The 14,159-nt window shown below is 41.4% G+C and overlaps 1 protein-coding gene across 1 annotated transcript; it reads left to right on the forward strand.

The window, feature by feature from the left end:
* Positions 1-224: 224 nt before the first annotated feature.
* Positions 225-3,349, forward strand: sox11a (SRY-box transcription factor 11a). Its single transcript, XM_086050106.1, has one exon. It carries the CDS (start codon positions 390-392, stop codon positions 1,542-1,544), a length of 1,155 nt encoding a protein of 384 aa, XP_085906232.1. The 5' UTR covers positions 225-389; the 3' UTR covers positions 1,545-3,349.
* The last annotated feature ends 10,810 nt before the right edge of the window (positions 3,350-14,159 follow it).

Raw genomic sequence — 14,159 nt, forward strand, 5'->3', positions numbered from 1 at the left:
GTCATTTAGCTGTGTTTATTGCGCTCGTCTGTGCCGAAGTGTTGGCCCAGACACTGCGTATCCCCACCAACCCCCTCTTCTCATCCTCCTCCTCCTCCACTCCGACAGGGAGGACTAAAAGGGTTAAGAGGAGTCTTGGATGGAGTCTGTTGGGCGGAGTACGAGCGCCGTGATTGGACGGCGCACCGTGACGCAGGCGGCACGAAAAAGCCGATAACTAGTTTAAGAAGGCAGTTTGGAAGTCTGCAAAAAGAGTGCAGAGCTTGAGACGCGCGCGTTTGGACGCCTAAAAAGACCGCTGCCCAGACACCAGAGAAAGGGGAAATAGAGAGAAAAAGAGAGAGGGCAGCCGGGGCTGACTAAGTGTTGAGAGACGTTGTGGTTGCACCATGGTGCAACACACCGACAACAGCGAGACGGACGGGAGCATGTCACGGGAGGCGACGGACTCGGAGGAGAGTGAATTTATGGCGTGCAGCCCGGTGGCCATCAACCCGGACTGGTGCAAGACCGCCACGGGCCACATCAAGAGACCCATGAACGCATTCATGGTGTGGTCCAAAATCGAGCGGAGAAAGATAATGGAACAGTCGCCGGACATGCACAACGCCGAGATCTCCAAGCGGCTCGGCAAACGGTGGAAGATGCTGAAGGACAGCGAGAAGATCCCGTTCATACGGGAAGCGGAGCGGCTCCGGCTCAAACACATGGCCGACTACCCCGACTACAAGTACAGACCTAAGAAGAAACCAAAGCTCGACAGCTCCAAGTCGTCGTCGGCGCCGTCGCCGGAGAAGTGCGGCAAAATGACAAAGACCCCCAGCAAGAAGTGCAGCAAGATAAAGACCAAGAGCGGCCCCAAGTCCTCGCACGGCTACGCGGACGAGTGCGGCGGCGTGTTCCCGGCTTTCAAGGCGGCCAAAGTGATCAAGAGCGAGCCCAGCGACGAGGAGGAGGAGGACGACGACTACGAGGAGGACTACCATATGCACCACCACATGCACCGCCACCACCGGGTCGGGGGGATTAAGGAGGAGCGCCTGAGGCCGTACAACGTCGCCAAAGTGCCCGCCAGCCCCACGCTGAGCTCCTCGGCCGAGTCGGAGGGGGCGAGCATGTACGAGGAGCTGCGCGGCTCCGCCACCAACGCCTCCACTACCAACAGACTCTTTTACAACATCAAGAACATTTCCAAGCAGAGCACATTGCACGCTGCTTCCCTCTCACCAGCATCCTCCAGGTCGGTCTCCACGTCCTCCTCCTCTTCTTCCTCATCCAGCAGCTCCTCCTCCGGCGAGGACGCGGACGATTTGCTGTTTGACTTTAGTTTGAATTTCGCCCCCAGCGCCTCTGGCTCGGAGTTGGGCAACCCCAATTCAGGGAACCTGTCGTTGTCCCTTGTGGATAAAGACCTGGACTCGTTCAGCGAGGGCAGCCTGGGCTCTCACTTTGAGTTCCCAGACTATTGCACGCCTGAACTCAGTGAGATGATCGCAGGGGACTGGCTGGAGGCCAACTTTTCCGATCTGGTCTTTACATACTGATTTAAAGAGTAATAATACAGAGGGGAGAGATTCAATGATATGTTTGTCCTGATCAAGTTGTCCCTAAAGACCCTGCCTCCCTCCTATTTTTGGGGGGTGGTCCTGCGTTTCAGGACCAAGAGGCAACCTGAGGTTTGAGATGCTTAAGAAGCTGGTAGCAAAAAATGTAAAAAAAAACAAACAAACACGAGTCTGCAGACTTTTTAAAAATTGTTATCTGGCAGCATGACAGGGTTTTATGGATTTTTCCCTGACACATAAGGGGGAAAAACATGAACTTCTATGCATCTTATCCTCTTTTTAGACAAACTGCAGGGAGATGAAACTTGTGGACTGACTCGAAGCAAATCTGTGAACTGTTCAGGATGTTACTTTACCAGAGAAAAAAAAAAAACTCCACACGGTTTCTGTAATTTCTAAATCAAATGTTTTTGTTTTTTGTAACCGGTTCCGTTTACCTCCTCCTTGTTTGGATAAATTTGACAAACCTCAGCAGTGTACACACAACACGTGGAGGAAACATTTTGATACATGACAGACCTCATCTTTTTAAAAGAAAAAGTAAGATATTTTCAGGCATATTTTTGTACAGTCGAAAGGGAATGTTCTTACTGTGCTTTCAGTGAGTTTCAGGCACTTCTTCCCTTTATCCTTTTTTGTTTTGTTTTTACGCATGCAAGGGAGTCCTGGTTTTAAGGATTAAGTTAAATTAAAACTTGCATCAAAAATGCCTTGTGATTTTTCAACTAGGTTTTTTTGTACAGTTGTAGAGCAGATTTGTTGAGTATTTGTAGACAATACAATGGCGTCATGGGGATACACATACCTCAGAGCTGGAACTAGTTTCAAGATTGTATATGTACTGTAATATAGTAAAGTTAGGAGTTTATGTATATCATACTTGTGATATGTGGATGGGTCCCGATCGCAGGTGTGAAACTGGATTTTTTGGTATTTTTATGGCACATACTGTTTTTTCGCCCCTCTCATTTTTTGTGCAATATAATACTCTTTAAGAAACAGACCATCAACAATTGTAGCAAGTGATGGGAAAATTTGAACAGACTTGTGCACTGTCGACATCGTCTCATGTTATGATGCTGAAGCCTTGTCCGGGCAGACAAAGAATAAAAACAAATCAGCTGGAACTGATGCAAAACAAGTTCGTATGGCCTGTGGTGTGATACATACTAACACATTTTTGAATGTTATTGGAAATATTGCGGGGGAAACAAACCAGTTGACACGACGATTACTTCTGCAAAAGGGCATGGTGTGATACAGTGGTGGTCAAAGCAAGCAAAAAAGTACATTCCACACTCCTGTTTCATTAAATGAAACTTTATTTTAAAACTGAAGACTGCCTTCTTTTTTTATCATGAACCATAAACCTGTATTTTTTATTTCTTGCACTTAAAAAAGCAGTTTATTTTTATGTAAGTCTCATATATGAAGTCTGTTTGATAAAAGAAAAAAAAAAAGGGTTTGGAATATGACTTAATTATATGCCGAGACATTTTTTTTCTTGTTGGAAGTTCTGGGCAGTAGTTACTTCACATTCCGAGTGTGAACCTGTCATCTTTTTTGAATAAATAACAACCTACCACCATAGACTGTCCTTTCAGTTTGTGAATATGTGTATATGTACACAACTGTGTTATTTGTTTTGAAAAATGATGTGTTAACAGTATGATGCCTAGTTTGTATTTAGGCAGCTACTGTGAGAAATGGATGGGCTCAAACTAACATGTGATTTCACATTTAATAAAAAAAAGAAAAAAAAGGAATGAATGAAAACTGCCAAACTCCAGTGTTGAAACTGATTTACTTCCACAACGTGTCCAGCTTGAAAGTGGTTGCTGCGCCTTTAAGCAATTGAATCGCCCGCTTGCTGGCGCTCAGCGACGCGATTGGTGGGCTCGGTGGTCCCCTTGGAGACGAAGCTGGAAACAGGAGCCGCTTCCCCCACCCACTTCCCTCCCCTACCCAGCATGTGGGAGCACTCAGTGTGTCTGGCTTCCATTCAGAAAAGTAGCTCCATGCTCAGCCCTGAGCCGCTTGAGAGATGTGCAAAAAAAACCACCACATCTGACATATGTTCACTCTGAGATAAACATTTGCACTTATTCCAGGCAGATGTCGTCTAATCTATAAAAATGTGTTGTTAGGAACATAATTCCACTGTGGAAATTCAGTCTAGCGATCCATTAATTCTTAAAAATATTGCAAGTTATTTTAGAAGTGGACCGTGTGTCATTTGGAAGTGAAGACAATTTTAAATAATTATTTCAGTGGATGCCACACGTCCCATTCAGATAAGATGAATAGCTACTACGAGTAGATATAATATGAAACGGAAGATGAGAGCCGTATAAGAAAAACATAGGCCTAAGACTTGAATGAAGCTGAATTAAAAAAAACAAAAAACATTGTATGTGAATGAAGTCATGTTTATTCCAATTAAAAAATACTCTTTCATTAAAGACATTACTTTTACAATAATAATGTGTGCAAAGGATTACATAGGGTCATAATTAAAAATGGCTCTGAATGTCACACAATTTATGAGAATAAAGCCACTTTTTTTCAAAGTAGTCATTTTACAAGAATAACATGTATGGAATTGGTATTACAGTTCCTAGAGTTATTAATGACTATTTCATTGTTTGTAAAACGTATGATAAAATGTACCTTATATACCTATAAGATCCTCAACAATACACATCATCGCTGTATGTTCTGAATATTAGAACAATTTTATGAAGGTCTGTATGGAGGCTCACAGTAGAAAGGAAAATAAATTCATAAGAATACATGATAAAATAGAAAGAAAGAAAACAAAAAATGTTATATTTCACTTAAGTCATAATGAAAATAGTCTTATTTTCTGATATATATATATATATATATATATATATATATATATATATATATATATATATATATATATATATATATCACATATAATCTAAAATCCTCATGGATTCTATTAATGATCAGAAGTTTTTTTTTTTTAATTGACCACTTTATTCTCATAAAATGAAGGCTAATTTCCTTGTTATTCTTTTCAGTGTTACTGATTCTTGTAATGTAAATATTGGTGTCTATTAAAAGTAGCCTTACATCACTTTATGTGCAGAGATACTCCTAAACCACCCACATTAGAGACATATGTTTGAGTTAAAGGATGTTGTCATAGGTGAAACTCTGGTGTAATTAGAAAACATACCTCCTCCAGAAGTGATGTCACGTTACTATGTCAAAGAATGTAAAATTATGAACTTTTAAGTGCTTACGTCTTTGCACACGCGTCCTCCAGTCTCCTCCGAGGCGTGGCTAAAGAGCTCCACCTCTAATAGATCATACGAGCCGCACATCTCAGGCTGCTGAGAGATTTGTGTTCATTATGGCAATAGAATCTAATGATTAATATTTGCCATGCATGGCCGCGCAGGTACTGGCCCCTCCATTAGGTCGGTTTGCAAATCTGTAATAAAACATTTATCCAGCTATTACTTTAGCTGACCTATTGGTCAAAGTTGCTAATGGGTTCCTGGGCTATTCCCAGCAGAATCTCTACATTGATTTTGTGTTCCTCTGAAATATCTGCTCACGGCTAATGCCACTGCTACATGTTGAAATGAAATTAGTGACCCGTTGAAATTTCCTCCTATTTCCTGCTTAAATAAATAAAAAGGGGGAATCTGGAACGCTCGGGAGATGCTGGGGCAGTCGATCCGGTGGGACAACACGAGTAAGTCATTTTCAATTCCATGAGCTTTTAAATCATTCATCTACATCTGGAAGTCATAGTCAAATGTCTGACACCTACACAAAGACCCCCCCCACCTCCATGCCCACCAAAAGAACTGAAGGTACCAACATGTTACGAGGTCTTCGCTGTCTTAGCCCCTTGTTATTAAATGGCAGAATAACAAAGCCTTTTATGTTTCCCTCGCATCTTCCTACAGTGCCCCTCCTTCTCCCTGCATGCTGACTCTCATCCGGTGAGCTCAGATGCATTACATCATGGCTGAGCTTATGCCACTGCGCAGTAAGATTCCATGTTGTGTCATCGTTGATCCACGTGGGCTCAGCTTTCTCCCCCAGTGGGGAGGCTGTCTAATATCGCTTTGGGAATACTGCTCAGAATGCTGGCGCTTTCATAACGACAATAACAACACCGCTCACCTAAATTTAAACCTGTTTACTGTCTGTTCATTTACGAGTCGGCAGGATTTATTGTACCTGCTCCTGCTGTCTACTTGACTGACAGCAGTCCCTTCTGTCCAATGCGTTACACAAGGCTGAAAACAAGCTATTCACACCCAAAACAAATGAGCAATTATCTTGAATGCAGATGTGAAAGGTTGCTTAGCCATAGAACCCAAGAAAGTGCTTTTTCATCCCCTCACTGAATTTGTCTGTAAAATTGCACCATCCTAGACCCAGTATCCTCAGCTCCAGTCTTGGCCCTGGGGCGACTCCTCCTGCTGCTGTTGATGGCTATCCATTTGGTGCGTATTGGCTGGGAGGCAGAATGGAGCGCATCAGTCCCATCTGCTGCAATGGTAGCCACTATCCCTTCACATTTGTGGGACGAGGGGTGGGGGGTGGTCGGAGGGGGTTGACCAGGACTCAATTTTCACCCCTCCCCCAACGGTGCCTATAGCCTGCTAGATTGTGCACACACATGTGTATGTACATATTGCAAGTGGGTGAATAACGGAGAGCGAATGGGCTGGTTGGAGATTCCTATATTCCTATTTCTCTGCAGCTTGGGACTCCACTTTGTATCACATACCCAAAAAAACCCAGTTAGGTTCATTGAACACTCAAAATTTTTGAATTCATGAGCACTGTAATTGTCTGGCAACCAGCTCACTGTTTAACCTGCCTCTTGCCCAAAGTCGACCAGTACAGGCTCTAGCTCACCCGTGACCCTTAATAGGATAATTGCTACAGAAAATGGGATTGATAGCTTTTTGAGCTAAATGGTTCCCATGTGCCACTGTGGTCTTATAGCTGCTCTAGACAAACACAATGACGCAAATATCCAATCAAAATACTGGTGGGTATAAGTCTTTGTACGGGTGAAATAAAAGGCAAATACAAGACATATTTGACGCTGCTGACCCTGCCCCAAAGGTTCCTGGACGAAAGTACTACACTCGTCTTCTTTCGCTACCAATAAAATACCCTGGAGCTCAATTTGTAAAGTAGTTCCCAAAATCCAAATAAACAGTGGTACTATAAATGTTCCTTGCTCTGGGAAAAGGTCCATATGCACGGCAAGCCAGTAGTTTCTGATATCACTTCGTAAAGAAAGCGGTCTCATCTCAAAACGTCTTTGAAAAACCTTTGCATGCGGATGTACAGGTATGGGTTTAGAATTGGACGTTGCGTTAATAAGTAACGCAACTCCGTGGGCTATATCAGTAGTGCAGTAAATGTTGCTGGAGAGTGTAATAATGTATGTACACACAGTGTTCTGTCCCTGTTGTTTTTCTTGTGGTTTAATTACGTTTGCCCACCACTTAACACACATGCGCATGTCCTGCGCATTTCAAACTGTTTACAGTATTTAGTCAGAAACGTTTGCTTTTAGAGCCGCTATAAAATGTCTTTGACATGTTAATGAATGGCCAATAAGACACTGTTTTTGAACAAAAAGTGATATGTACCCTAATGTAGAGAAAGTACAAACATTTGTGGTGGGTAAAGTGGCTCCTACTTTGTACTTTTTTTCATTCAACAGTACCATGGAAATCATAAGCAAACGCCCTTATCTAAGCCCTGACGATTGGGAACTATGGTGTTGTTTGTTTGTGGAATACATTCTCTGATAGGTTTCTGGCGTGTTGTATAATAATATTGATATATGTTTACACTATTTATCACATCTTTTATGTTCAGTTTCATATGGTCTATATTGATCCCAAAGGAAATTCACCATTTTATGTCTATTTAACAAACAATGTTTTATGAGTGGAAGAGTGGTTGTCTGTATATGAGCCACCACTGGATCGTTGATTATTTTTTCCCCCTTATGGGGATCAACATGTTGCAACAGGATTTGCTACCTTGCTCATGTTGATGAAAATTAGTCAAGTTTGAATGTACATTAATTGAGTGCTTAACAAACAAACTGTTTTCTGGTAAATAGTGTGTTCTCAATTTGGAAACCAGTATCCCGCATTCCCGATTGTTCAGATTGCTGTTTCATTATTTAGTAACAAGGAGAGTAGTTTAGAGGAGACTCAGCAGGTTGTCGGGGGTTGTTTGAGCCAGTAGTATTGTCTCGCAGACACAGAAACAAACAGTTCAATCTAAGGCTGCTCAATTTAGCGATTTTGAACCGAAACCGAATTTTCTGGATAAAACTATGTTAAAAACGTTCAAATCGGCACGTTCGTTTTTTTTAGTTTTGGTGTATCTAAGCCACCGTAGTTTCCTCTGCATTTCCGCTTCCTCCCCTGAGCGTGCGGTCCGATAACAACAACAACAACAACATCCATGGCTACTATTCTGCTATTTGCTCAGGCAAGTGAGTGTTTAGTTAATAAATCGGGAAAATATAGATCTGTAGTGTAGTGTGTGCCCCCATGTACAATACAACCCGTGAGCAATTTGCTTAGCGTCTGAAAGGCGTCCCTTTTTTTCTCCTCTACAACGGACCTCTGGTCCAACCGGACTATGCATCCGTATTCAAGATTGACAGTGCATTGTATTATTGAGTGACAATTTTTCACTAATCATTGATTCATGTTTAAGTAAGACCAGGGAGAAAGGTGTAAGGCTAGTCACTAGCTGGTTGGCAAAATGACTTGCTGACAGACTGTTTGGTTTACAGACTTGACTGTCTACCTTCTCTCATGTTGATGATTTCGTTTCAGATGGTATATGCAATTTCTTCTTTCATTATTGGTTTAATTAAGAACAGATCTTAAATCTATTGTGTAAGTAAAATGCTGTTAATCCCAATGGATTGTTCTGTGTGTATTAAGTTAAATTGACTGGCATTTTGAGTTCAAAGAAAGAAAAATTACGTTTAAATAAAACACATTCAAAATACTTAATTTTTCATTATTTTTTATTTTACAAAGACATCATAATTGTAAAATCCGGTTTGAGAAAATAATCTGGATTTTCTTGTTAGGCAAAACCGAACAGCCCTGGTTCAATTCATCGTCCTCGAATATGTTCTGACACTTGGGAAGATCTCATTGGGATAAGGTCACTTTTCTGTGGGGAGCTGCCGGAGGTCGTGCATCAGTCATGTGAATTATCTGTTGAGGGGGGACAGGAACTCGGAGGCGCACCTGCTTCTCTTTTCAACTCGGAGTAATCCTATTAATTAAACAGAGTCCCTTGGATGACATTCTGCCGATTTGGGGTTGAGAATTCCGTTTGCACTGCACACTGCGGGAGAAAACAAATAGTTTTGATACCATTTCATAAATGCCTCAATAATGGGATCAGTGTAATTAGGCGTTTTGTAAAGGCATTTGCACAGAGCGCAATCATAAAAGTCAGTTGGCTTGATTGTGCTCAGTTTGGGATTTGCAGAGCTGTGGTTGCAATTAATTGTGACTCCACATTTGATAGTTGTCTGTAAAGCAGCAAAGGGCGCCTGGCCTTGCTTTCTATTGAGAAAATTGGAACTAAACTTATGTTTTAGTCTGAAGGTATAATGGGATCAATTGTATGCATTGTAGTATCTAAATGATAACATAATGCAATTGAAAAAATAACAGCTGGAATAGATCTTTTTTTTCATATAGATGATTTCTTAGCCTAGATATACAAATAAATGTTAGGATGACATTGAAAAGTAAATAAAAGGTCAAATATGCAGTGGAAAAAAAATGACATTGCTTAAAGTCAACCCCACAATGTTCTTTACAAGAATATGTTCAATGCTGGCCCACTCATCCTAACACAGCATTCTGATTAATATTACGTTTGTGGTATATGAGTTGAGCAGTAAAATTCACCCATTTTTTGTCCATCTCAGAGGGGTGTCCATTTTGCCACTAACTGTCGGCTGAAAATTACATCACAGTTGCTGAAGGCTCAGGTAACAACCAATCACAGCTCACCTGTTTTCTGAAACCGAGCCGTGATTGGTTGTTGAGCATTGAGCAACTGATGTCTTTACAGTTAACATCAAGTGACAAAATGACCGCCCCCTGAGATGGATTGATTTTGCTGCTTAACTCATATTCTACAAATGCAATAATAATCCGAATGCCATGTTTAGACTAGTGAAGGCGCATAGAACACATTATTGCTAAGATTTGTTTTGGGTTGACTTTCCCTTTAACAGTTCTCATTCTAAAGAAGATGTACATTTCTGATGGCAAATGGAAGGCTTTTTCTCAAAGAGTTACAAATTTGAGACAGTTTTCCCATAAAATGTGCTCTCTCTTTTTCATAATGTTTTGACTTAATTGTCATAACATTATTTAATTTTTCATTTAACTGTGGCCCTATCACTCCTTTATACAGTAGATGTCTATATTTGGACATATAATGTATTTGCCATCTAATCAAAGGGACTGTGTAGTACTTTATCACTTCAATTCAGTGCTCTCATTGCTTGCTGTTGAGGAAAGTCTGTTTGGCTATCTGCCCGGATGCATGGATTTAAGGCTACAGCAATAACTCCTCCCCCACTTTTGGAGCAGAGATTGCCTGCATGCGTGTCTGTGTGTGTGTGTGCGAGAGAGAGAGAGAGAAAAAGAGAGAGTTAAAGAGAGATACAGAGAGAGAGAGAGAGGATGTGGTTTTTGTGGGTGTTTTGTCCCAGTAATATGTATGAACTTAAAATAAATCAACTGTATATGGTTCTCAGTGCAAACTAATGGCTTAATTTGGAGTGTTTGGGTCACCCTAGCTGTATTGTAAAATGGACTTAAAGAGGTAAAGTACCTCTCCGCAAGTCTCCATTTTAATGGCACCGGCAACAGACATTCATGACCCCCTACCTGCCCACACCAGGATTAAGCAAAGCAGTAATCTAGATTCAAAAGTGCAGCTCAAAGGGAGCCCATGCAATTTCCCCCTAAAGCTAGAGCAAAGCCAGCAGTTGGTCATTCATATGCATCTGAAATCTAATACTCTGCCGCTGTTCCCCCGCTGTGTACCGCCCTTCTCCCTCTCTGACTCACCAGTGAACCTCGACTCAACCAGGGCAATCTGACCATTCCACGCCTCATTCTACCACCCCCAGGGCCCCCTCCCCATCTTTCTATCTACATGTGTGTTACCCAGGTGACACCATCAGGGCATCCCCTCACATTTCAACCAAATGCTGGGTTTCATTTGGTCGCCTTTGCTGCATCAGTAAATAATTAGCACACTGGGTCTTCATGGCTGCACACAGGAAGCATGGACTGCTTAACATGGGTGTTTCACCGATTAATACCAAGGAGCAATATGGCCACACTGAAAATGAAGAAAATAGTTCAGTTACTGGTGGGGGGCTAAAAAGTTTAAATCATCAAAAAGTGGACATGTTGATTCTAATCCAGCCATTAAGCAGTTCTGTAACAAATTATGCTAGAGTGGATGATGGATGGTTGACCTCCCTAATTAGCAAAAGTCAGTAATGCCCTCACAGGCTTGCATCTGCAAAATGATAAGCGCTGCCAAAAAGTCCATTAACTGCATGTAGATTTTAATGGCTCTTGGTCAAAGTGTTGCTGCAGAGACAACTTCGGATGTTAGTGCATGGGGTGTGTAGGCAAAATGACGATGTCCCAGGAAGTGAGTGGGACTTGAAAAACCTGCCAGTGCCCAGTGATGTTGAAACCAAAAAAGTACAAAACACATCTCAGAGTTAAATGATTGCTATGTGTTATTTTTAAAAGTACTTTAATTGCCACAAGACAAAAAAGGAACAATTGTATTTATAGGATTTAACCCTGGACTTGGCAGCCCCCTTCTCCTATTAAGAGGATTCATTTTCTGGTTTGATTAATTCATTGCCCTACATTTATGGACTATGTGAACATTTGGACCAACCAACACAATATGCAGGTCGGGAACATATTTGTTGTGTACAAATTTGGCAGACAAAGCTTCAGTGGGAGGTTTTGTGTGATTGCTTGTAGCCAGCGGGATCACTCGTCTCTGAAAGGATGTGACGTGTGGCCTCACTCTTCATCCTTGATACACACAAACATGACGAAGACAGACACTTACCTTGACTGGCTACTTGTTTCCTGGCTGCTCAGAGTTATTCATTTGATTGAGCCGGCAGAGAGCGACTATGGCTGAGTCATTACAAATGGCCACAGGCAGTCCGGAGCGTCCTTACAGATATAAGGGAGACATGGGCCTGCTGCTTCTTGATGTTGTGGATGACCTACATTTCTCTCCTTGACATTTTTTTACAGGGTACTTTATGAAATTGTGGATCAGTAATCCAGGTTTTCACAGAAATGCAATGGACATCAATCAAAGAAATACACATTTGCTCAAAAAGTGGCCTCCACATACATGATCCAATTAATTGCATTCATCACTGCCCATTTGAATTGAGCACAGCACCTTAAATAAGGATGCATGGATACATTTTAAAGAACCGTCCCGGAAAATACCCCAGCCGTTTGGGAAAATTCACATAATTTTCTGAAATTCCTGATGATCGCCCCACCCTTGCACTGAATAAATACAGGGCTGTCACAATTCAAATGATTACTAAAATATTGTTGTTGCTTCATCTGTTACAATCAAAAGGTCACTAACAATGCCATTTGGTTGTCTGTCTCACCTGTCGACAGTCACAAGCGCTAATATATGGTTGATGAGATGAGGTACACAACTGCGATCAGTGGGAGGCAGCTCATTGATTTTCAAAAAACCCAGACAAGTCAGCATAAGTGCTGTAAATGTATATCAAAAGGTGCAACCCGCATGGCCTCGGTGTGATATGCTCCTGCTCAACATGCTAAGCTTGTTTTAGCCTCAAGCTAACACAAATTTTACCGGGCATAAACGAGGTGTAACGGCGTGTGATTGAGAATCAGTGAGGTAAAATGACCGAGGCAAGATACGGTGCCACTGTGATTCCATGAATTATTAGACTCTTTGCAGATTACTTAATTAGGAAGGGTAATGCAGTAATTAACATGAAGGCCAGTTGGTGCAGCATATTCCTGACTCATACGATCCCATTTTCCATATCACTGTGAGCTGCATGCGCCCTCATCGTAAGAACTCACTAATAATCTCATTAGGCCTTACTACAGAAACTATACTCATCCTTTAAGCGACGGCACCAAGCGTGTAATTGCTGGGCATTTCAAGCAATTTTGTCCATGGTTACAGAAACCTGCTCAGCGCTGAAAAGTTAATGACGCTGAAAGCCAAAAGTATATCTTGACCAGTTAGCTTGGCACTCCACAGAATTTGTCATGACTTAAAATATCTTTTGAATGTCACATTGGCCCTAAGCTCTACTAAGGTAAAAAAAAAAAAAAAAAGCCAAAACGTTAGTCATCCATGTCAGTTTCAATTTGAGTGAGTCAGAGAGTGTTTGTCGACAAGACACAAACATAGATGTCAAGAGATTTGCCGTCCAAGAAAAGCTCTGAGGAGTTAATGGAAAGTGGCAATACAGATGTGCTTGATTTTTTTTTTAAAGATACAAGGCAGAGTAACAATAGCATGGCCATGCACAATAATAGATTTGGTTGTTTTGGTACAATTTCAATCATGTCGCCAGTCTGTTGCTGTCAACGCAGCACATTGCCATTGTGTGACTGATATCGGATTCACTAGATTTCTCACTTCAGCGCGCCTTAGAATCCCATATGACCTCATCACCCTACTTCCTGCAACTTCCATCGCCAACACGTCACCTTAGTTAAACCTAAGATTACATCCAAGAGCATCCATATTTCTTCAAATGAGGGGAGGGGATCTAGAGTAACACCAGTGGGCCGTACATGTTCCAGTGAGAGCAGTTTTACAATTCTATGAAGAAATAAAACCTCAGATTGAATGTTCTTAAAAGTCTCCAAATAGGTAACTCACAAATATTCATTAATACAGTTTATGATGATTTATAATGATGTGTCCCGCCAAACCTTAAACAGTAATGTGTGCTCTAATAGATGTGTTGCCATAATCGAATACTATTACTACTACTACTACTACTAATAATAATAATAATAACAATAATAAGAAAAGAAAAAAATAGAATAAAGAAATGGCACACCTTAAATACTACCATTTTTCCTCCTCAGGCAAGTGCTACTCAGTGGCTGTAATCACCTTTACGATGACATCTAATCCTCCTATGTGTCGCAGTAGATGTCATTACCACAGCACACACTGCCTGAGAAGCAACCAGCATCTGTAAAGTTTACTCTGCAGTTGAAAGAGAAAGTGCTGCTTCCTGCAAACTGATTAGTAAAAAAAAAAAAAAAAAATGATAAGAAATCTACCTTGCCTTGATTTTCCATGGAACACTCAACCTTTTTTTTTCTTTCCAGCAGGGCTGTGAGCTGCAGTAATTAGACAGACGCCATAAGGCCCCTGCCTCATGACAAGTGATCAACAAACAATGATTTATGGTACCATCTTGTATCAGGGGGATGACCA

Source organism: Filicampus tigris, chromosome 13 (assembly GCF_054856515.1).
Source record: "Filicampus tigris isolate MCC_2025a chromosome 13, RoL_Ftig_1.0, whole genome shotgun sequence".
NCBI classification, from domain to species: Eukaryota; Metazoa; Chordata; class Actinopteri; order Syngnathiformes; family Syngnathidae; genus Filicampus; species Filicampus tigris.

What these genes read in the sequence shown, in the direction of transcription:
- sox11a (XM_086050106.1), top strand. Translation starts at nt 390, where the DNA reads ATGGTGCAACACACCGACAACAGCGAGACGGACGGGAGCATGTCACGG.